At 35.5% G+C, this 25,266-nt stretch overlaps 1 protein-coding gene and 1 long non-coding RNA gene across 2 annotated transcripts in view; one reads left to right on the top strand and one right to left on the bottom strand.

Moving 5' to 3' along the window:
- The window catches only part of LOC120336602 (uncharacterized), a 48,703-nt gene extending 41,242 nt beyond the window's left edge, over positions 1 to 7,461 (top strand). The window contains exon 5 of the long non-coding RNA XR_013478063.1: positions 6,582 to 7,461. This is a non-coding gene — a long non-coding RNA (uncharacterized LOC120336602). The remainder of the gene's footprint in view (positions 1 to 6,581) is intronic.
- A 1,824-nt stretch (positions 7,462 to 9,285) lies between these two features.
- LOC120332366 (uncharacterized) overlaps positions 9,286 to 25,266 on the bottom strand; it is a 33,679-nt gene continuing 17,698 nt past the window's right edge. Inside the window, exons 16-22 of the mRNA XM_078117099.1 lie at positions 22,897 to 22,928; positions 22,102 to 22,147; positions 14,791 to 14,851; positions 14,359 to 14,399; positions 13,461 to 13,720; positions 12,858 to 12,939; positions 9,286 to 11,794 (exon numbers count right to left, since the gene is read on the bottom strand). Of these exons, the coding sequence (XP_077973225.1) occupies positions 12,878 to 12,939; positions 13,461 to 13,720; positions 14,359 to 14,399; positions 14,791 to 14,851; positions 22,102 to 22,147; positions 22,897 to 22,928 (502 nt within the window). The 3' untranslated portion in view covers positions 9,286 to 11,794; positions 12,858 to 12,877. The remainder of the gene's footprint in view (positions 11,795 to 12,857; positions 12,940 to 13,460; positions 13,721 to 14,358; positions 14,400 to 14,790; positions 14,852 to 22,101; positions 22,148 to 22,896; positions 22,929 to 25,266) is intronic.

A 25,266-nucleotide genomic window follows, 5' to 3' on the forward strand; every position in this document is an offset into this window, starting at 1 on the left:
TGAGGAAAATCTTCTTTTATATAAACTTGAACACCATGTTTCGACCCACTCATGACTGCCGCGCCGTCATAAGTTTGAGCTATCAATTTTGTCTTCGCGTTGTAAGGCTGTAACACTTCTTTCAGTACAGCCGATATCCCGCAAGCCGTGCGATCAACGATTGGTACAAAGCTGTGAAATCTCTCGGTAGGTTTACCATCTTTCACAAACCGAAAAATCACAGCCAGTTGGGAAACGCACGTGATGTCAGTTGTCTCGTCAGACTGAATCGAAAGGAACTGGCAATTCTCAATTTCCAGAGCCAAATGTTGTAAATAAATTTTATACATCGAGTCGAGCAAATCATTTTGGATATCCTTAGATGTCCCTTTCGAAACAGTTGCGGCATCAAGATGATCTTTCAATACTGTATCTAGGGATGCGGTGTATTCCACCATATCCAAAAATACCCCTCTATTAGAAGAGCCAGCCCGTTCATCGTGCCCACGGAGGGACAGCTCGTGACAACCGATGAACTTCAAAACATCTATCAATCGACCGAGAACATGGCGGTTTTTCTCGACGTTTTGGTTGTGCCGACGAATAGAAACCGCGCGTCCTTCATCCAAATGTGCTGCAATATTAACATTTCCGAATGTCATTGGTTCGGTATTTTACTGCATTGTCCAGATGCTCCATAGAGGATTGATGATCCCTGGCACGCTCGGAAAGATGTTTAAGACCTCTAAAACCAAATTTACACCAACGTGAGTCACGGGCGGTAGCAAAAAGTAGGCAATAAAAACAAAAAAGTGCATTTTTGTCCTCGCTGTAACACAACCATTCGTGTTTTTTATACCAAGTTTCTGCGCAGAATGTACGCCGACGCTTTCCTCCGTCATGGGATTGTTCCAGTGAACAATTTTTTGGTTGATAAGGCCCAAGACGTTGTACCTCTAATTTTTGTTCCAGCGGCAGCTGCGAAAACGGAGTGCGAAGTAGTGCATCAACCCTATTCATTATGAGGTCTAAGGCTAAGAAATGCGAAGCCGGAAAGAAGTGAGGAGCTCAAAAGGAATGTGGAAAATCGAAAGCAAATGGACTAAAGGTCTCTAACTGATTCAAATAGCGAAACAAGCGACAAAAACTATCAACTCTTCAAGCAACCAACGAACGAGAAGGAATGCGTGAATATGTCAACACGTTGTTGTAAGAAACGTCGGCATTGTGTCGTCATAATTTCGGGGCTAGCCCCGGAGATTTAGTAAAAGAAACAGAAAACAAACGAGGCGAGTGGAAGATAAAAGAGAGAATACGATATACAACGAGCAACCGGGGCAAAATCGGCGTCGCCCCGTCGACGTTCGGCGAAGGCTTTGCGAGCGAGAAATGAACCATGTCGGGAGAATATGGCTAGTGTAGACAGTCTGTGCAACCGATATGGAGGTATTTTTCAAATATTTTTTATTATACCAAAAAAACTGGCCCTATTGACGCGCCGCCACTGCAAAACGATCTTAAGTTGTAGCGAATTCAATTAGTGGAACACCCAATAGTTATTCAAATATATTTAGACAATACGTGTATAATGATATAAAACCTATGGTTTAAATGTTAACTTGTGTGAACCCCTGAGCTGTATCGTCGGAACCCTGGTTTAAAATACAATACCCATTGCAATACAGCATACTGTCTAATTTTGTTAAGAGGACGTCTTGTTATTTGGAAATATTAGTAGGAGTTAGTTTCCATGAAAAAAAAACTTAAATACTTTAGTAGCACTATTCTGTCAATATTGATGGGATGTACGTATCATTCTTTCCTTGTTTCTGCCACGGCTTAGATGGCGGCACTGTTCCCACCAGGATGTGGGGCGTGATGCAGTGGGGGTGTGTTGCTAACGCTTAGCACTAGGAGTCACACCGCCGCACCAGTTAATTTATTGAAAAACGAAAACACCATGATGAAATGAAATACACTGTATATAGAAATCAATAAAAATAAAAAATAGGATAAAGTAACTGGCTAACTTATTCCATACCTGGCATGGACTGGTAACCAGACAAGAGGCTCTGAAACGCCACTTGATTAAGCAGATTTATACCTTCCTATCCCCCAGGATAAATTAATTGCATACCAGACATGGACTGGTAACCATGTCATAGAAAAACAATATAAATAGAATGAGAAAAGAACGACATGAAAGAAATGTATATAAGAGCAATATAAATAAAATGAATAAAAACATGTCAAGGGTAACTGGCTTACTAATCCTATACCCGACATGGACTGGTAAGCAGGCAAGAGGCTGCGATAGTCGTATGATCAAGCAGTCTAAAATATCTTATCCCATACCCGACATGGACTGGTAACAATGGTGCACCATAATAAGCCATCTTATGGGTTTTCCAATCCCCTGGGATAAATTCAGGTTTATTGCAAAATGAACGTAAAAATCACTATATATAATAATAATAAACACCAGCTATAATAATAAACAATAATAATAAATAAACACCCACCATAATAATAAACAATAATAATACATACACCAGCCATAATAATACTAAACACCAGCCATAATAATATTAAACACCAGCCATAATAATATTAAACACCAGCCATAATAATAAACAATAATAATAAATAAACACCCACCATAATAATATTAAACACCAGCCATAATAATACTAAACACCAGCCATAATAATATTAAACACCAGCCATAATAATATTAAACACCAGCCATAATAATATTAAACACCAGCCATAATAATACTAAACACCAGCCATAATAATACTAAACACCAGCCATAATAATACTAAACACCAGCCATAATAATATTAAACACCAGCCATAATAATAAACAATAATAAACACCAGCCATAATAATAAACAATAATAAACACCAGCCATAATAATATTAAACACCAGCCATAATAATAAACAAAGCACAAGCATAGTGCGTGATTGCAAATTACATCGTTTTGCTAACATCGGTTGTGCTTCATTTATTATCAACAAAAGCACAAGCATGATATGTATTTTCCATGTGACATAGCGGGCTTTGTATTGCGTCTTGCACATGACACACATTTATTAACGCTATATATTCTTTCCAAATCCCATCAATGTTGCAATGCTGCCTGGCATGTTTAGTAATGTTTTAAATTATTTTTATTTAATGTCAAGTTCCAAGGTACTAAAGCTTTATAGGACGAAGCTTAAATACAATAAAATTTTGCTATAGTTTCGGACAATTAAGGTAACCCAGACTTTAATATTACCGAATTATTAATAGGTTCGAATGTTGATAAATTTTGATATATTGATAAAATTTGTAGTGACATGGGTGTCGCTGCGGACGCTTGAACACGAATTGAACATTTGATTCCTTGGGAAATTTGCAGTTACCAATCTATTAGCATCAGAAAATGCCATATATATAAATAGCACACAATCAATAGTTGCCCATTCATAATTGTTTATCTTTCAAAGAATGTGATTGAAGTTTAACGTCAAAATATTCATAGTATTTATATTCATTACCGGTACTCAGTGGCAACTAGCGATTCAACTATTTCATCATCTCATATACAGAGACCTCAAAATTAGACAAAGAGAGGTCATTACAGTTAACAGGGTCCAAGCCAGCTAACAACATGGGAATAATTTTGCTCAGAGGACACTTTGGCCTACGCTTCGTCACTAGTCGGCAAATTACATTTTAAAATCATAATAATTCTGTCGGCAGCTATATAAATAACTTCTATAGTTTGTGAAAAATTCTTGATTTTTTCCAGTTTTACAATATTTGCAAAAAGTCTGTTAGAAACAATACATAGGAGATAGGATACATGTTTTTTTATGAACTAGATAGTATTTGTTATGAGAATCATCCACCTACTGGCACTCTATTAGTATTGGCAGACAAACAATCAGGTATTTGGCGTTATCTGCACTGAGGTGAGTTGTTGGAACCAAAATAATATTGGTCTGAAATTGGCCTATCATCACTTTGTATTAAAATACATGCGATTATGTAAAAAGACAAAGAATCGATACGGGATCTTGTCACACGGTTTCTACAGGCTATTACAGACTGTTAATACAGCAGGACCAAATGCAAATATGACTTGTCAAAACATGTCACAACGGATCACTTTATCAGGGCACCATCAGATGACATCCTACGGGCAGATATGCTAGCCAAATCCGCTGCCCTAGAAACATTTGACAACACAGTCAAGAATTTTAAGACTAGGCAGCAGTAATGAATAAATCAGCAACCCTTCACACTGAGATGCCAGAGCCCACCACACAACAAGAAAACCGTCCTAGATGCTCATCATGCTTTATAAACTGGGTAGAATCCATTCAGAGCATGAATCCCTCTCCATTGCTTGGGGCCTTAAGCATTCATATTTTTACCCTTGGATGCCCGCATTTAATAGTAACCACTGACCATAGACCACATATTGCTATATTCTCAGACAAAAGCCTAGATGGAACAAAAAAAAATTCAAGACTCCTTGGCTGAAAGAGCACACATTCACATTTTTGATCCACAATTTAACACAACTCTGGTAAATGACATAGGGACCATAAGCAATTTATTCTCACATGCACAGCATACAAAATATACCAGTCACACATTCATCAAATACAATCTAAGTTTTCCAGACTCAAAACCTTTTATTCTCGGATCTAAGAAAATGATGGGAAGTACAAGATCCGTCTCTCTGTCAAAAATACTATCATCATGCTTATCACCACAGATATACAGAATGCGAAAACGAAGCAGTGTACAGAAAGACCAGACATGGCAAAAAAAGGTCTTTCACAATAGTTTGGACAAACTAGACAAACACCATACAAATTTTAGACAAGAGATATTAATATTAGTTAATATAAAAAATACCATCACCATCTAGCCAAATAAATTATTGGTAGAACATTGGGCAACTAACTTGGGGTACAACATCTTTTACAATACTTTGAACAAACTAGACAAACACCATACGAATTTTAGACAAGAGATCTCAATACTAGTTATTGTAGAAAATACCATCATCCGAACTCAGAACACCATCTACTTCGGACAAACTAGAAAACACCATACAAATTTTAGACAAGAGATCTTAATATTAGTTAATATAGAAAATACCATCACCAGAACACCATCTACTTTGGACATAAACTAGAAAAACACCATACAAATTTTAGACAAGAGATCTTAATATTAGTTAATATGGAAAATACCATCACCATCACCAGAACACCACCTACTTTGGACAAACTAGAAAAACACCATACAAATTTTAGACAAGAAATCTTAATATTAGTTAATGTAGAAAATATCATCACCAATGTGGAAAATACCATCACCAGAACACCAACTACTTTGGACACAAACTGGAAAACACGATACAAATTTTAGACAAGAGATCTTAATATTAGTTAATGTAGAAAATACTATCACCAGAACACCATCTACTTTGGACAAACTAGAAAAAAAACACCATACAAATTTTAGACAAGAGATCTTAATATTAGTTAATGTAGAAAATACCATCACCAGAACACCATAAACCAAAAAAAAATTATTGGTAGAGCATTGGGCAACTAACTTGGGGTACAACATCAGATTGATAGTCAAATAAAAAAATTTTCTAACAGATATGGCCCTGCAAATAACGAGCCCATAAAAACAGTTTTATACAGGTTTGGTCGATATATTGAGCAGCTATTGCAACTCTCACAAATTCCTAATAATGGGAGACTAATATTATTTTGGAACCAATAAACGCTATAAGAGACTTCAAACTTCGGTCACCAGAAAAACTTTTTTCGAACCAATAATATTTTCGACACTTCCTGAAAGAAGTATTTAAAAAACAAATCTTCACTTATCATTCCGAATCAATATCTATAATTCATATAAATTGGGTTGAGAGACAAATGATTACCACCAATGATATCGCTAATGAGCTCATCCAAAATATCCAAACAAGAAATTTTTATGTTGGAGCAACCCCTCACCAGCGACGAAATTACAACTCTATAAAATCACTGCGAAACAACAAATCATCTGGGATAGACGAAATTAGTAAGGAATTCTACACATAACTTTGTGGCACACAAAAAAAATCAAATTCACACAAATGATCCATGTTTTTTCATCCGATCCTTCTGACACACATTTGCAAAAAATCAAGACATCACAGAATTCTTAATCACCATTCAGAAAAAGATACTCTGAATGAACCGTCATTTATAGATGATGGAATGTGGGACCAGTTTTGAAGCTATGAAGCTTTTCATTCCCTAGGCTCTAAAATAAAATCTTTAAACAAAGACCTGTACAGCAACTCGATGCCCAACATAGTACCAGCATATCAAGCATATATTTTAAATCTTCATCAGACTTAAAACTTATTGCGGAAGAGTGGAAAATGTCAGGAACAAAGCTTCTACTGGGTTAAAATGTTACTTCTAAAGGAGTTCTTTACCCAGGTCTTCGAATTCATAACATTGGGTGATAATAAATCTTTTAAGGCACATTAAAAGTTACCGATAAGATATCTTTTCTATTTTTCAGAGAGTAAACGCAATTGTCCGAAGGTGAACCCAGCGAGAATGAAAATCGTGTGATATTACTTTGTTCATGGCATGAGTAAATAAAAGTAAAGGGAGAATTTCAGGTGGAAGCAGGTATTCCAGAAGATCAATCTGTCATATATATTGAATGAGCTCTTTGTTAGGAATGGACTAGATGACAGCTACTATCTGAACTGTCCAAAGATGTCCATAGCACCTCTTGGTTATACCTTCAAGATTATCATTTAAACAAGAAATACATGCAACAATATCTTGATTGATGCACATGATCATACCGCACGAAACGCCCACAAAGAACGGAACATTCAAACCACTTAAGATTACAGCCACGATGACCCCAATTTAGTAGCTTTTAATTTGACTGGAAAATGAGAAGAAAAAAAAAAACATTATGTCTCCAGGTGAAATGCACAGGATGCAAAGGGAAGCGAGCTACATGCTCAATCTGGAATTTAGTCAATAGAGCTTTGCTGTGAACTGCACACAACTTTTAGTTTGTAAACACCTTGCGACATTGTGGGTATAAAAAATCCTGGCTGCGCCCCAGCTATCACATGACATCTTACAAGCTGACTAAGCCAAGTTCGATACTCTCAAGACATGGTAGCTGTTCGAATGAGATTCTTAAAATACAGATGCAACCAAATGCAGCCCACCTGACCCATACCTCAAAATGCAGTGGCTGTAAAGGCAATGAACACAATTCATTAAGCCAGAGGAAACTACATTGCAAAGCATTCTGCAAAACATGAGAGAAATGTAGCATGACGAATGACTTTGCAACAGTGTGTCGACAGAAAGACTCTGCAATGGAGTTAACAGCATATGCTAATCATTTTGAACAGAGAAACAACACAACAGAGATTATAATCAATGCCAAAACAGCCCATGATGGTTATCTACGCCACAAACGTATTTCTACATATCCAGACAGTGGAGCCAGCATATGCCTTGTTGGATTAGCCCTTTTAAACACAATCTTTTCACAACAATGTAATCTAACACAAATGTAAGAAAGTTGTGCAAGCAGTTGAAAACTTCCGACTGGCCTATCACGGCTCTGCGGTGGGGTGCATGAATATGCTCGCCAACGCACCTTTGATTACCCTGCGTGAGTTCGCAAGTTTGAATCCCATGAGGGATGGTACGTGTGAGATGATTGCTGGACTCGCAACTCCGCAGGGTGGCTCATGTTAGATGGTTGGTTATGGTTTCCTTCACCATCAAGTCCATGCTTCTGAAAACAAAATAACTGGCTAACTAATCTCATATCCGACATGAACTGGTAACAAGTCTGAGAGATCGTGGTTCGCCAGATGATTAAAATGTCTTATCAGCTTTCCCCTCCCCTGGATAAATATGTAAATTTTATCATATACTTCCATGCCACTATCTAATTCTCTACTAGGCAGCAAGTTCACAGACAAAACTGTATATTTCTCCCGAAATTATACTCTAGCAGAGATACATGCATTGAACCCGGCATCCTTCCCAATTCCAATAAATGTCATCCAATCACTATCATAAGGGAAATGATCATTAAAGTTAGGACAGAACCACTCTGTTCACAGCTACTTTGATTAGCAAACACAACAGACTCCAACCCCCAGTATGCTACCCTTTATAGCTATCAGAAAAGAATCTATGCGAAAAACTAAAAACCTATTGAGGATCCTCAGCCAAAAGCCCTTTTAACAAGACTGGTGCATTCCCTCATAGGATGAGGGAACAACTACCTACCCTATAAGGAAAATTCACTAGTGCTATTGAAAGGGCTTCTAGGTTTAGCTTTTCGCACATACTGTTTTCAGATAGCTAAAACGATAAGAATACTGGTTGTTCGGGGCGAGGGGTCCATGTTTGCTGTCTAATGCAGCTGTGAACGGTGTTGTCCCTTGGAATTGGAAATGATGTTGAGTTCAATGCATGTATCTCTGCTAGAGTATAATTTCGGGAGAAATATACGGTTTGGTCTGTGAACTTGCTGCCTAGTAGAGAATTAGATAGTGGCATGGAAGTATAGAATAGGATTTACATATTTATCCCGGATGAGGGGGAAGCCGATAAGATTGTTTAATCATCTGACGAACCACGACCTCTCGTCTCGTTACCAGTTCATGTCGGGTATGGGATTAGTTGGCCAGGTATTTTGTTCTCAGGAGCATGGACTTGATGGTGAAGAAAATCCATAACCAACCATCTGTAACACGAGCCACCCGTGGCAGCGAGGGGTTCAGCAATCCTCTCACACATAACCATCACTCAAGAGATTCGAACTTGCGAACTAATACAGGGTAATCAAAGGTGCGGTGGAGAGCATATTTATGCACCGTACTGTAGAGCCGTCACATGCCAGTCATAAGTTTTCGACTGTCTGCACAACTTTCTCACATGGTGTTAGATTACATTGTTGTGAAAAGAATGTGTTCAAAAGGGCTAATCCTGCAAGACATATCCTGGTTACACAATCTAAATATGTAGAAATACATTTGTCACACAAGATTACCTTCATAAGCTGTTATGGTGACATTGATTAAGATCTGTTATGCTGTTTTCTGTTCAGAATGATTGGCAGATGCTGTTACCTCCATTGCAGAATCTTTCAGTCGACACCATGTTGCAAAGTGATTCGTTATGCTACATTCCTCTCGGGCTGTGCAAAATGTCTTGCAATGTAGTTTTTTTCTGATCGAATGAACTGTGTTCATTGCTTCTACAGCCATTGCATTTTCGAGGCATAGGTCTGGTGAGCTGCCTTTGATTGCGTCATTATCGTCAGAAAACTGGTTAAAAAGTTATAAAACAAAACTAAGAAAATAAACGAACAGTTTGGGCATTACACAAAAGAAAATATGAAAAGATTGATGATCAATGCTGGAAAGAAAATAAGTGTTCTAGACATAGTCAGCTTACAGATGAAATGGAAAATATGTGCCAATCATAAAGTCTTGCCCACGTCCATTTGTGGTCGACTTATTTTTGTCTATGGATTATTTTATTTAGACTGTAGCATTGGTCAGTAAGAATAAGATGGTCTAAGAATTCCCCTTTTCTGAGGATTCTTGTAGCATGGAAAAAATGGAAGTTGAATACCACTGACATGTATATTTATGAATAAAGCATTCCTGCTGGTTACATCACATATCAACCTCAACACTACCATTTGTACAAAAAGTGGCTCTGAATGAACTAGAGAGAGAAACTAATTACAAAATGAAATGACCTCTCACTGGAGTGATACAACCAGTGTGCAAGAGAACTACCAGAACTTCCCCCAGTATATTCGCTACACCCAGGAACGCAGCCAAGATTTTCAATATGGGGTTTCAAAACCAGAAATTCTCATTCTATTCTGCAACCGCAATTGTGCACTCCTTTAAAAGAGCCAACTTTTTCAGCATATAACACGTGTCACATAAAATATTCAATCATGTCAGCTACAAAAATCTAAAATTTCTTTTCATATTAATATAATCGAGTCCAAGATAACTCACGGTTACGTCTTCTTGGGTCAAAAGAAAAACATTACTTCTATAAAAATACCAGCTGTTGACATAAAAATATGCGATAAACATGCCTAATTTTATTTAGTTTTGATCATTTTTTTTGCGATTTTGCGAATTTGTTATTGCGTTAGGATTTAGGAATGCAACGGAATCCCAGAGAAAATTAATTCAAATAGTTTACTTCTACCATTTATCCATTTGTAAATTAAGTTTCAAACACATAAAAGTATCATTTCTAGATACAATGGTTCACCTAACAAATAACACCTACCTGAAAACTTCATTCCAAACCAACACACACACACCAGACACCAATATCTTTTACATCCTGCAACACAAAGCGTATTTACCAGGACATTCCCCATGGACTAGCAGTGAGAATTAGACAAAGATGCCCCACTACAGACTACAGCTTTTTTAAGTGTAAATGGAATTTGCATACAATAAACGATAGAATAACTGTAACCTCCAATCTGGCGGTTAAATTTAGACTTTTTTTAATTTTCTCATTTCCGGTTGGATACTTTCAATTGCAAGCAAGACCCAAGACAGTAAAGTCAGCACTACACAAAAAATCACTTTTGTTTTAGGATCACGGTGACAAATACAATATTTTATATGCCAAATCTATTGTAAATCGCAAAGACTTTGAATCTCTACGGCACACATTACACAATCACTCTTGTATTACGACCACGGGGACAAATATAATATTTTAAACACCAAACCTAATGTAAATCACAAGGACTTTGAATCACTACGGCACACATTATACTATGTTGAAAAATTTGAATATATATATTGTTAAAACAATTATTCTAAGTTATTTTTCCTAACTTCCAAATAAATCAACTTGCTTTTCTGACACTTTCGACAATTTATTTAGTATCTTAATAATAATGTGCATAAACTTAATAAATATATGAGCTTGGTTGGATGAATGGAAGACTGAGTTTAAGCACTAATCATAACTAATTAATTTTAATAATGTTTGCTAAACTTGGTTGGTTCAGCATATAAATAAACTGCTGCAAGTAGTGACTATCTTTATAGTTGAGTAACAATAGAGGCACACACTACATAATAGAAAGTAAACGACCTAGAAAGATAAAATGAATGTTCAACAAAATTATGTTCACTTTCGCGGCACACCCTTTGAGAATCGCTGCTATAGACATTAATTGTAAATATCCAAATATAGGGCTCGGAGTTGGATCATCACGTTCGAGCTGTAAGTCATCCTATCTATTAGAATAACTGGCGCATTGCGATATGTTTTAAATATTTTTTTTATTCTTACACTATGATAGAATAGATCAATAAATAGCTGGAAGCGCTATCAACACTTTGAGTACCTGAATTTGACAGCCAGGGTACAAAAACTAAAATTGGGTTAGGTATTTTTGTGAAATTCAAACCTTTACCAAGCATACCTTGTCGACAGATCACAGCATTGATTGATAAAAACAGCAGGATTTAAGAAAACTTACCACTCTACAGAAAAATATTATTCTTTGAATTTTACCACATAGATACTTTTGAGGATTAATTGTCATCCTGTAATTGAAAGACGGTGTCGTCTTTTTCATATCATGCAAGTGCTTTATTTATCTTCAATACAAAAAAAAAATAACACTATGTTTGTTTCAGTCAATGAATTCAGCAGGTTTGAGATGGAGTCTGATTTCTGCAAGAAAATATTATATTTATTAATGAAAAGATGGAAAATGGTTGAATAGTTGGCTTTTACGTTCGAAATATTATATATTTGATTGCAGAATATTTAAAATGTCCAAAAGGAAAATTGCATAATTAGTACCACGATGAATGTCAAATAGTCAAAAACATTCCATTTTGTCCCCAAATTAATGAATCTGCATTATTGAATATAAATAATTTTAGATGTATTCATACATGAGCAAACTTGAAAACCTTCATAATATTTCAGACTAGTATATTCGCATATTTCAGAACTTTTTCCCCCTTTCCCACTGTATAAAAACTACTTTATTTATTACAGCTTTAATGGATCCTTAACTAGTCGCTCTCCCCAATATTTTTTAACATTTTAATCCTTCTAGAAATAATCCTAATTGAATATTTTAGACATTTAACAGTCTTTCAAAAAATTTCTGTAGTGAGGTATTTGATTAGGACACTATTAATATTAAAAAGCTAAATATTTGATCAAAAAAGATGGCAGCGTTGACGAAGACACTTTACTGATGTTAGCTCATATTCAAGCTCTCGCTTCACACAATGAAAACAAAAAGGAATGAAGGTGTGCTCTTAGATTTTTCACCAACAAAATCAGAAATCGTCCTAATGACCCCACGTCCCCACTCTCGAGTTTTTGCGTCAGTTTTGTAGGAAATGAAAATGATTGCTTACGATATTTGTGTACGTCGTTTCAATTTTATTATTGCAGGAAATTCCAGGATTATATGGTGAAGATCTTGGAAAATCAGGATTTCAAATCTGGTCCCGAAATAGCAACTCTATTCTTTATGATTTTATTTTTATTATGTACATTTTTGAATGAATATGAGTTGTAAAGATAATGAATGAATTGAAATATTCACAATTGTTTCTTATGAAAAAATATGTTTCGGCTCCCAAACAAATAAGAGTTCAACACCAATTCTGAACGAGTTATGTTTGACTAACAAGGAATCACTGTGTATTAAAAATACCTCAATTGACAAAACTCATTACTGAAATCAGAAAAAAAAATCATTATAAATGGATACCTTATAAACGCTGAAACACATCACAATCTTCCAAGGCATAAAATCTCCAATTCATCCGTGATGTGTTTCCCGTTGTGTACCGCTGTGAAAAAATTATAATTGAATAAGTTTGTCATAACTTTGCAAAATCAAAATTTCATAAACTATTCCTGATAAACAAATATCAAAGTAAATGAACATACAAAGAAATATCATATTGATTGTATCCAATTTCAACCATATTTGAGGAATTGATTTATTTTTGACATCACATGAGGGACAGCTGGGTCAAAAGGATTTTAATGGTACAATGGCAGGTAAAGTGTTAGTGTTAATTGTGTAGGGAATACAGAACCAGAAAGTTTGCGGTCTTTCAGAAAACAGCAGTCCCTTACAAATTCTTAAATATCAGTGGATGCCTGCTCTGTGACCTTATTTAAAGCGAAAGGTGTGAATAGGTGTTGAGTGAAAAATGATGCACAAACTTTATTTGTAATTACCAAGGGCTGAACTTTAGATTAGAGTTACACACATTTCCATAATATATACGAGTTCAACTAGCGAAGTATTTTTTCTTCACTTCTTAGAAGTGGTAAATTTTATGTCCTTATTGAAAATACTTACGTTTAAAATTTGTTTGCTGAATGAATTGTTTCAGAGTCGGTAGTTTCTTATTTTGCTGTTGGGTTCCAAATTTATGTTTCTTATTATGTTGTTGCTTCCCACTGTTTTTTGGTTGTTTCTGAACTTTGGTGTTTTTTTTCGATGGAATGTTTTGATTTAGGAGGTCCGCCCATATAGCTTTGTCCGACAAGTTTTGGTGTTTTAGACGTCTTATCCGAGTCATTATTCTCGTAGGTTGTTTTCTGGGTTTTGGAGGATGGCTGCAAAGAAAATTATAACAATTACAAAAATGCAAATGCATATAAAATGGTGAACAAGAGCCGTTACTACAAAGAAGCATTAGGTTATAATGAATATAAAATTTTACCCACAAATGTGAGGTATAAATTTCGCTTTTTTGAATTCTGGAACGTTGATCTTAAATTTCAGTGAAATGATGAAATAAAATAAAGTCATGCTAATCAACTGATGTATGCATTCGAATCTAGTAGTGTTATTTGAGAATTAACTGGTTAGCCTGGTGGTTATTTTCTGGGATAAGTAACTTGCAACCAGTTTTGTTAGCACTTACAAAAAAATAGTTGGGAGTGAAGTTTCATTTTACTTGAAGCCGTAATGACCTTGCAAGCTCACTAACAAAAATTTGTCCTGAGCTACTTGCCAACTTTATGAGGATTCCAGAAAGCAATTTTCAATAGAGTTTCCCCAGCTTAAAAAATTTTCTTACTTTCTTTTACTATTACTTGATAATTTTGTCATATCAACCAAAATAAACTATCTATTTGGATCTCTTTCCAATATTTCTCCAAGTGCCTATGACCCTGTTTATCACTTTTGATATGATATTATACAAATACAATATGGAATATTCTGAATTTTATTCAATGAAAAACTTCACCTTGAGTCATGATTGGAAGTTGAAACTTTTTCAGTTTGAATCTGAAAATCAAGTACAAAGACTATTTAACTACATGCCAACAGCCAGGGATGAAGCACAGCTACAGAATTTACTACTATGTGAATCTTCTTGAATAAAATTCCAATACTAACCTAATTTTTTTTTTATTTAAACACTCTTTATATTATTAATAAACTAAGACTGAAAACACACAAACCTTACGTTGGCGTAGGCTCGAAATTTTATATAAAAATAACTATTTAGTTCATTCAACTTTTAGAAACTGAAAAAAAATTCTCTGTATCTACTTTCATATCAGTTGCTGCTTGTAATATAGAGGCATATTCTGGTCAATGGGCATAAATAGCCGAGGTTTAAAAATTTAGAATATCGAATAAACTAGATAAGTGAAAAATAAAGAAAGTATTTTACCTTTGCTATGTTATCTGATTTTTTTTGACGATAATTCTGTTTTTTATTGAAAAATGAGAGTCTAAAAAGAAAAAAGTGGTTAAAGCATATATCAAGGTTGCAATTCAAAAAAACTCAAATTTCAAATTCTAATTCTAAGCTTGGCAGTTGGCACATCACCATATGGTAATGAATTAAGTAGACCAGGGCTTCCCAAACTAGGGGCTGCGGACCTGGAAGCAGGGCTGGGGAGCCGGAGCTGGAGCCTGGAGCCATGGAGCCGTTACATTTTGATGGAGCCAGAGTCGGAGTTGGAGCCAAGCTTTTCATAACAGATGGAGCTGGAGCCAGGGTTGTCCAAAACGAATCGAATATTCGAATACCTTTTCGGCTGATTTTCGAATAATTCCGAATAGTAGCCACTTTTCGCCGTAAACGTGGTGTTTCGTTTTACGGGAATCTTCAAACGACTTTTTACGCTGTCTCACGTATCGTAATGACGATGGTATAGAATCGGCACTTTGATTGTTTATATTCTGTGCGACCGTACGTCGCATAGTGTTGCGACACATTTGCACGTTTGCGTGGGTGGACATTGCCGACATTCGTCTACGAGGCTTTTAATTTACAAATTCATTTTCATTACGTCGAAAAATTGACAATTACCGTATTTCCCGGCTAATAAGTCCTTTTCTAGGCCCATTTTTTCAGCCTGATTTTTTTTGGGGGAGGGGGGGGAGTCTAATTGTGGAAGTATGTTTATTTTATTTCTATGTGTCCTGCTTATTATTCGCATGAGGTTTCTCAAGCATGATTTGTGTAACCTTATATTTGGGTCTTAGGGTCTTGCCAATCATGATATTTATTCTCAGGCCGGTTATCGATACTTTAAAGAGAAACACGGCCACCGAGATAAAGTGATTTGTGACCCTTTCGTTTTTCCGATTCAGCAGAACACGACAGGGACAGGAAAACACAGCTGTGAAATAACCCGTGGATGTACAGTGTAGTACTTTCGGGTTCCAACATTCGGGTAATAGGTTGTCCAAAATGATTGCCACTTTACAACTTAAATTTACGCTCAATTGTAAAAAATAGTTAATTCTGTGAGTATGATTCTACCAAACTAACATGATCTGGTCCTAAACATATAAAATTTTTAGCGCATATCAGCATAACTGAACAACAGGGACACAATTTTTCTACCTGTCTTATTGGAGGCCTATATGGAAAACCCCTTTTTTGAGTGCTAAAAATAGACATCGTCCTATTTGCCATGCGGACTTATTAGCCGGGGAAATACGGTATTTATAGCCGTCATTGTTACGATAGCCAATAAATTGTCACAAGTTGGAAAAACAAGTCGATTTATTAGAAAATAATTTCTGGCAAACAATTCTGATAACGATAGTTATCAGAGTATCGAAGTATCGAAGCATTACCAGGATGATTTTTTGTTGCGCAAAATAATCCAATCCATGACCGATACCAGCATTTAAAATGCGATGCCGTAATAATTTAATTCTGATCAACGTAACGCATGGTTGTATCGACAATCTGTGGACATGAAATGTGTGGTAAACTGACCGATATTATTAAATATTGATTCCTATTTTTATATTGATAAAATAATATAAGTATTGATACCAAATAACAACGGGTATTTGTGGACATGAAATACGTGGTAAACTGCCCAACTATAACTAATTTCGGATTCGGATTAAGTTCACAATATCACAGCAATTTGTGGACATAAATTGTGTGGCAAACTTACAATAAATATTAATTTTTGATTCCTGTTTTGGTATTCATAAAATACAACGGCGATCTGTGGACTTAGAATGTGTGGTAAACTACCCGATTCTAAATAGTTTTTGATTCCTATTTTCATATTTAATAAATAATAAAAGTATTATTACTCAAACGTACAACGACGATCTGTGGACTTGAAATGTGTGGTGAAGTTCCCGAATATAATTAATTTTTGATTCGTATTTTTGTACTCACGAAAAAATTGTCACAAGTCGGAAAAATATCACATACTTTATCCCGCTTTTTGGCAAATAATTTGGATAATGGTTGGTATTTAAAAGTATGGGCGTTTTACTAGGATGATTTTGTGTTGCGCAAATATTCAAATCCATCATCGATGCCACTATTGCCGTATTAATTTAATTCTGTAACCATGACTCATGGTATATAAAATATATACTGCAATAATCTGCAAATATGAAATGCCTGGTATTATAGCTAGGTTGTAGGTTGTATGGAAATTCCAACATACATTTAGATAAGCTCCAATTAGTGGATTTTATTTCCGAAGTATTCGAAATTTCAAATTCGAAAAAAATAATTTCGAATGTATTCGAAATAGAGAACTATTCGGTATTGGCCATCCCTGGGCCTGGAGCTACCAAAAATTTAGTGGCTCCAGGCTCCAGCTCCTAAATATCTCATTTTCTGTTTTTCAAATTTATAATTTTTTTCTGATAGCGTTACAAATGATAAAATCTTTTCTTTTCAGCTTATAATTCATTCTAAAAATTTTAGTTCCTAATATTTTTTGAAAAGTTTTCAGTTATTCTGTATGTTTGAAAGTTTAGTATCAAAATTTGAAGCGGTTCACTTTCAATTTTTCATGATTGCGGTCAAGCTCAAAAACCCTAATGGCCAGGGATTTTCGAAGAAGTGATTTTGGAATTTCCATGTAACATATGATTTTTTCGTGGCGTTGAATATCCAATCCATTTCAAATGTCTTCAATTCTGTTCAACGTATCTCGAGATTGAGTCGTTTTACGACAAAAGAAAGATTTAACTACTCCAAAATGCTCTGCAGCAGTCACCTGGCATAAAAATGTATGGCAAAGTGCCCCATTATATCTTGTTTTGATCCATAACATAGCATGTTCTGGAGAAAAGTCTCATCAATTTCCGTTGTTATTTTTTGAATATATAAAAAGTATATCGCGAGTAAGATTGATTGCGTTTAGATTTATTTTAGTGACTGTATAATTTTTAAAGTCAGCCGGTAAATAATATATCGTAGGCAAAAAAAATAATGAGATTAACCAGGCATTTTTTTTAGCTGTTGGGAGTCTCCTAGAACAAAGTTTATGTTTTCCTTTTCATTTTAGTATCTTATAATAACTCTCCAATGTGGAAATTCGGCTTGCGAATTGACTTCTCTATTTATCTTTAACATCTCATCGCTGATAATTATGAAAACGCTTCTATTCTAGAACCAACTTTTGGCCTGATTTGGGAGAGGGGGACGGCATCTAATTGGGTGACGATGGTAATTTCCATTATTTTGGGTCTGCTTATTCAATTTGTACCATAAAATACTGCCTCCCCGTCAGGCCAGTTTAAATTATCATGAGTTGAAGGGCTATTGCCGTTACTATCACATGTGCGTTGCATTTCGTGAAAAGCGTCAATTGTTTTAGTCGCCATAAACATTAGGCCATAACATCTTTTATTTCAGTGTTTATTTTTCCCTTAATCACAATTTCTCAAGACATGTTTTGTGTCGCGCACCATATTTGTGAGAAAACGAGTTATTACATAATCATCGGTGATGAAATTCTAAGATAAATAAAGAAGTCAATACGCAAACCAAATTTTCCTGATTAAAAAGCGACATTATAAAATACTGAAAATAAAACAGAAAACACCATAAGTTTTGCTTTAGAATGGCCCACGACAGATTTTATTTGACCGGCATGATTGCCAGTTATGTTGAACACAATTAAATTAAAATAAAAAGACAGTTATTATGGGTTAAATATTATGTGGTAGAAAAAGTCATTATGAGCTATTTTACCGAATGCGCAAACGCTGCGACCATTCCAGAAGCCGATTTTTTTTCCCGTCTTATTGTGGGGTTATATGTAAAACCCTTATATGCTGGGTAGACCGATTCGCCCGGAAATACAGCATATAATAACTCTCAGTGGATTCAAAAGTTACATGCAGGAACAAAAAGGAATTATCATGACATCGACTTGAAGGGTGTTTACAGCTTAAATAACATGCCACACTTAGAAAACAATTAGCAAAATGCGTTATTGAGCTGCACTACTGATAATGGCTATGGAGCAGGAGCTGGAGCCATCTCCGGCATAAAAAAATGAAGCTCCGGAGCCGGAGTTGGGGCTAAAGATTGAATATACTGCGACTCCAGAGCTGGAGCCGGAGCCATCATGATTTCGAACCAGCTCCCCAGCCCTGCCTGGAAGGGGCCGCAAAACGAATTTCAAGGGCTGCAAAGAGAATACGAATTTTACACAAGGTACCATATTTATTGTACTTTTTCAGACTCTTGATTCGATATACAATTATTAAAAATAGTGTAAAACAAAACATTCACGATTTCGAGTGAATACACCATCATACCGGTTTCCCCGAAAATATAAGTCTTTTCAATATTCTTTCAAAAATAACACTAGGGCTCATTCTGGGGGGATGTAAAGAATAATGGGTACTCCTGAAGTATGCGCACCAAGATGTCGCACAACCTGAAATCCTAACCTGATACACAACCTGAGACCAGGTTGTGCGCCTTGATCTTGGTGCGCATACTTCGGGAGGTCCTAATAATGATATTTTGTAATACACATGAATACCGATTTCCATTTACTTATAAATAGCACGTTTTGATTTAAAATTACTGATACATATAGGCTAGTAACCATTTAAAAATGGAAAAATTTTTTTGCTATCGACTAGGACTGAGTGGTTATCGAACTTCATTGTATTGTGATGCCCTACAAAAATATGATCAAGTTCCGACTCCCCGTGAAAAATACGTATTGATACCTTTCAACAAAGGACCTTTATTACAATGAGTTTCATTTAATTTTAAACGAACAAACAAAACCTAACGACAGTCAGTGAAATCACATTTCAATGGGCCATGGTAGAAATTTTACGACACCCTAGCAAAATTGAAATGACGAACTGCCAAGGGACTATGTCAAAAAATGCGCTTTCGACTAAGACTTATTAAAAGGGAGCACTTATATTAAAATCGGTTCCATCACATTTGAACCCATGACAATTTCACCTGCATGCTACTGCACCTATGGAAATATTTTTTGTTTTACGGATATTTGAATCCATATTAACCCTAACCCATGGGTTTTAGCACCCACACATAGATTGAACCTGCGGATATATACATGGGTTCAAATGTACGGTCACCATTAAAATCATTCTCAAAATCCAGGCTTGGTCTCATTTGCGGGGAAACAAGGTAGAATCATTGCGCTTGCAGAACAATGCATATTCTGATCTAAAGACCCGATTTACGCCTGCTTCCATAACAATGCCGGCTTTAATCGTTAAGCTAGCGGTTCCCGAAGGCCATTTGCTAAGTGCGCCTCGAAACATATCACATATTTTATTTATTGTAAATGTTTTATCGTTTCTCATTGTTGCAAATGATGAGAATGATCAAATTCATTTGACCGTTCTATGTTGTTTACTTTCTGTTACGTAACAGAAGAGGTAAACCCTACATGCTGCAATTTTGTAGGCTGCATTTATTCATTTGCTGAACCGAGTTTATCGAACATAAGTGATTTTTTAGCATTTTAAAGAAAAACCAGGCAGAGGTAAAAAAGAAAAGTTAACCTTTTGCCTTTTTTCCTTAGGCCTATATGTTTATAAACCTCAAAAGGCATAAAGTACATATTAACGATGACAAAATTGTGTTTTATTTAGGAGCAGCATATTTTTCGTGTAGGTGTGTTTTTCCTGATAATTTGGAGCCGCACTGCCTTATGCTAGTTTAATCAATAAGAGTGAACAATTCCAGAAAAGGACCATGCCCTCGGTGGCCAGACATCGTAATTCACCATTTAGGCCTGCTTTATTTAAACGAACACGAGCCACGGCTGGACTGGCTATGCAGCAAAAAGCATTTGCATCCATTACACTGAATAATTGAGTAACGTTAATCTGAATAAATATATGCTTGTTTTTGTTATTTGAGTAGACCTGCTAAAAGTTGAGAACTAGCTGTGTCGATAAAATATAGAAATGCATATTTCGAACTGTTTAGCATTAGTAATGTGAACAAGGGCCGCGAAAAATTTCAATATATTAAAAGGGGCCGCGATCTCAAAAGTTTGGGAAGCCTCGAGGTAGACAATCTCACACAGAAAATATATTATTGTGCAACCCTAATTTTGTCTCTATCGTACAATGAATACTCCTTCGATATTGTGATAACCTATGTGCAGTTATAACTAAATTACTGCTGATATGGTGCATATTGATGTTTTCAGAGTTATAAAAGGAGATGACGTCTCCATTAATTTGTCAAAAAAGGTCCTTAAAATTGGGGTTTCGAGTGTTGAGAGTTTAAAATTGCACATACTCCCAATAATTTATTTACTCAATTCTGATGACATCAGTTTTAATAAGGAATGCAAAGCCTGTGGCTGTAGGTGCTATTTTAATCTCATTTTCATTAGTAATCTTAACTCTGGAGGTTTTTGTGTAATTTTCAGCAAAATGATTAACAACAACCATTAATATTGATGAAACTGTTGCCCAATAAATTTTAAAGTGCATTTGGGGATGTCTCGAAATCGGAGCTAGGGATGAGGGATTTGATGATGGTATTGTTACTGTACAACAGCCATAAAAATGCAAGAGTGCAATTATTTGTAATAGTAATAGACGTATAATACACAGTATTGCCATCATAGGTAATTACAAATTCCATTAAAACAGGTATTGACATCATAAGGATCCCCCAACATGTATCCCAGCTTCAAGTTACACGTACTATGTTCCTATGATTACCGACTCAATAGCTCCAAATCTATACTATTTAAAATACTAGCATTTTCTGCTGAAACTAAATTGCCCTTTTCCCCTTTTGTACTCTCTCAAAAACGTCATTATCGATAATCCTTCAGTTATGACCATACATGAAATGGATAATTACATGTCACGGGGCATTAGGAGAGTCACCTTCTCACTCGAGAAATATGCCGTGCAAAGGTGTTCGTGGGGCTTTTTTCGGTTTGATGTACCACATTTATTTAGATTCGCATATTGGCCAAAAATCAATTCGATTGCGAATATTCGGTTCGTTTGAACAGCCCTAACCGAATGGATGAATTCAATCTTCTGATGCATAGTTCAAATAAATCAATTATCCAATTTTTAATTTAACAATAACATTTTTTGACTAAAAGCATTTCTATGTTATGTTCACTTCTACGGGATGAAAATGTAAATCCTATCATATGACTTAACAGTCAAAAATATCCTTACTAATGTATAATCAACACTTTGGTAGAATCTAAGAACATACCCAAGTATATTGTCTTTGTCAGGTTTTTCATTTGGAGGTGGAATAACTGAAATAAATAAAAGAATGTTATTATGTGCAAATTTAGGTTGTTGGTAAATGAAAGTTAATTTGTGAAGTTATCAGATTTTAATTCAAACATTCAATCTTTAGCCAAATACAATATAAAATCTAAAATTGTTCTATTTCTAGCATACTAAGAAGTAGAGAAAGTAGCAAGACACTAATCTATCATTAAATCCAATGCAGCAGCAATTGCAAAACCAAATCTTTTCTTCAATTGAAAATCTGAGTTCACTTTGATTAGTCAGTGGTTCTCAACCCATGACCCCAGTTGGAGTTTATTTTCCCCTTGTTGAACGTGGATTGTTTGAACATAATGGATTTGGAATTTACCAACCAAAATACCACTATAACAATGGTGAGCGAACCGCTGCTCACATGCGGCTCGCCAGAGTCTGTGTGGATTTTCTCGCCGGCAATAAATACTGGTACATATTATCCATATTTAACTAAGAGAAACTGTAGCGTAACAGTTTTTTTAATTCATTAAGCGGTCAAAGAATATATACTTTGCAATATTGTTATTATACGTTTGCGTAAAGTTCTTCAGTTCACGGTATTCTAGTATAACTAATTTCAAAAATGATGAGGCTCCCACATATTTTTGACTTGCTGCAATGAGTGCTAAAGACTTTTGAAATGAAGCCACGAGTCCTAAAGCTTGGGAACCACTGCACTAAATAATCGTTTTGATTATCTTAGTAATAGTAAACAAAGTAGAAAAAATGTACTTACTTTTGTCTGAAGGTTTCGGTGAGTGAGATTTCCTATATAAAAAAAGAGGATATTTATTTTACTTGTCATTTGGGATAAAAATAGTATGTAGAGTATGAGAACAAACAAAATAAATATTAAAGTAAATTTGCCTTATCAAACAAGAAACCAATGCTCAAATGCCCAAATATATGGACATCGTTAGCAGTAAAGCAGTGTTCACTATTAGCGCACCTTTTTTGCGAAAATTCAAAGCACTTTCACACTTCTTTTCAGGGACTGCGAAATCACTTTTTTCGATTTCGAAGGGCAAAAACTCAAAGTTAACAAACATTTTCGTGTGAGTATGAAGTTGACAAAAAAGTTGCGTACTAGTACTTTTGTAACCCAATTTTTCATTACAAAACGAAATTTGCTGTAATTCTAACCTATGTGGTGCAGACATGGGAGATGAAGCTTTTGCATTAACAGCAAAATTCTTGTTTATGATATGATTAATATACAAGCGCACGGATTCCACTTCTCCCGCAAAAACGCTCTGCGGCGTCTTTAAAACCAAACGTTGGAATACTAGGCACTGAGTTTCTTTGAACAAGAGTGAACAGATTTGCAAAATCACCAAATTCACAGTAATCAGTATTTTATTCTATCCACCATGCATGAAATATTGTACACTAATGAATACAGAATGTGTAAAAGGAGGATAAACTGATAAGTCGAGGTGAAAAGGAATCTGGGCGAGTATAATAATTTTCAGTTTTTTCGGGGTCGGCTTATTATTCAATTCCGACCATAAAATACCTTGGGCGATAGCATCCCCATAACGTCCCGATCAAGTCAGTTTAAATAAATCGGTGTTTTCGCGCTGTGAATCTGGAATTTCAACGCTGTGTTTATCATATTTGAAGTTGCCGCATTTGTGTGTGCATCATGAGTGAAGGTCATACTCATAGATGATTGATACATTAGACATTGCAAACATTTTGTGTTCTACAACTACCGACAGGGTTTGACACGGCTATGATATATGTATAATAATTAATGTAAAGTATATTTAATTCAATTTTTGAAATAAATTTTACTCTGTGGGATATTATCGCTGACTTAAAAGTTTTTCCTTATGGTAATATCTTTAAAATGATGAGTGGCAGGCTGGCAGCATTGCGATGAAGCGGAATAAGTGTTGCAATCACAGTTCAGATATGTTTTAAATTTGCAAAAATATGAATCAAAACAACATATAATCGTACATGTTTATGTCCACGGATTGTCTTGGTGTTTTGGAGCAGTGATACTTTATATATAGTCGCAATCGCAGATTAAATAAATTAATGAAGCAATACATTTCGCTTTGTGGAGATTTCGAGGCGATAAAGACGTATGTTTGATACTTTATCTGTATATTTATTGTCCTTAATTAAATTGTACTTTTCCGGACTTTATGACAGATCTTGGGATTTTCATAACGGCGATAACGAATTCGCAAGGGCTCAAAAATATGTATCAAAACTAAGTATAATCTGGCGGTTTATCTCACATTGTTATGTCCGCAGATTGCCATGTTATTTTAGATCAGCAATGCCTTTATTTGGTGGATGCAATTGGGAGTTATCTCGAGCACAATCAGATTAAAATTAAAAGACAGTTGGAATTCCCGCAGCTGTCATAAATTGAAGATTACCCTACCAAAAAACGATATTACGGGCTATTTTAATGAATGCGCAAACGCAGCAACTGCTCAGAAGCTGTTGCATGGTATTTTGAAATTCGGATTTTGATGCAATCTTATTGCCCGTCTTATTGTGAGGTTATATGCAAAAACCCATTTTTCAGGCCTAAAAACGGACCTCGGCTTATTTGCCAGGTAGACTTATTCGACAGAAATATGGTATTTTATTTTTGTACTCGCACAGAATTGTCAAAACTGAAGAAGTCGCCAATAACGCGTGCAATTGCCTTCTTCTAAAATTACGGATTGTTTTCATCAGCGTGTTATTTAGGCCGTAAAAGCCTATTCATTGGTAATCATAAATTTAGACCAAGATAAAAACGAGAATATCGGTCAGAGACCGAAACTTATTGATCGAAAGTTAGGGGATCCCCCAAAACAGAAACTGCAGTTTCGATTCGAAAAATTAAGAACTCCAAAGCTGGATACAAAATGGTGTATATGAAGAATCTCCATATAATAATCAGAAATGTATTTCTGTACGTTGGGTTTGCACAATGAAACAAAATGGTGATAAAATGTTCCCAAAGGCTAGACTTGTTGCTCATGGTTTTGAAGAGAGTAATTTGGAAAATATTAAAAAAGAATCACCAACCCAACATGTTGTAAAGATTCAATGCGAACCGTCATAGCTATTGTGCAACAAAAATGATGGCAATTAA

This window comes from Styela clava, chromosome 10, assembly GCF_964204865.1.
Source record: "Styela clava chromosome 10, kaStyClav1.hap1.2, whole genome shotgun sequence".
In the NCBI taxonomy this organism is placed as follows: Eukaryota; Metazoa; Chordata; class Ascidiacea; order Stolidobranchia; family Styelidae; genus Styela; species Styela clava.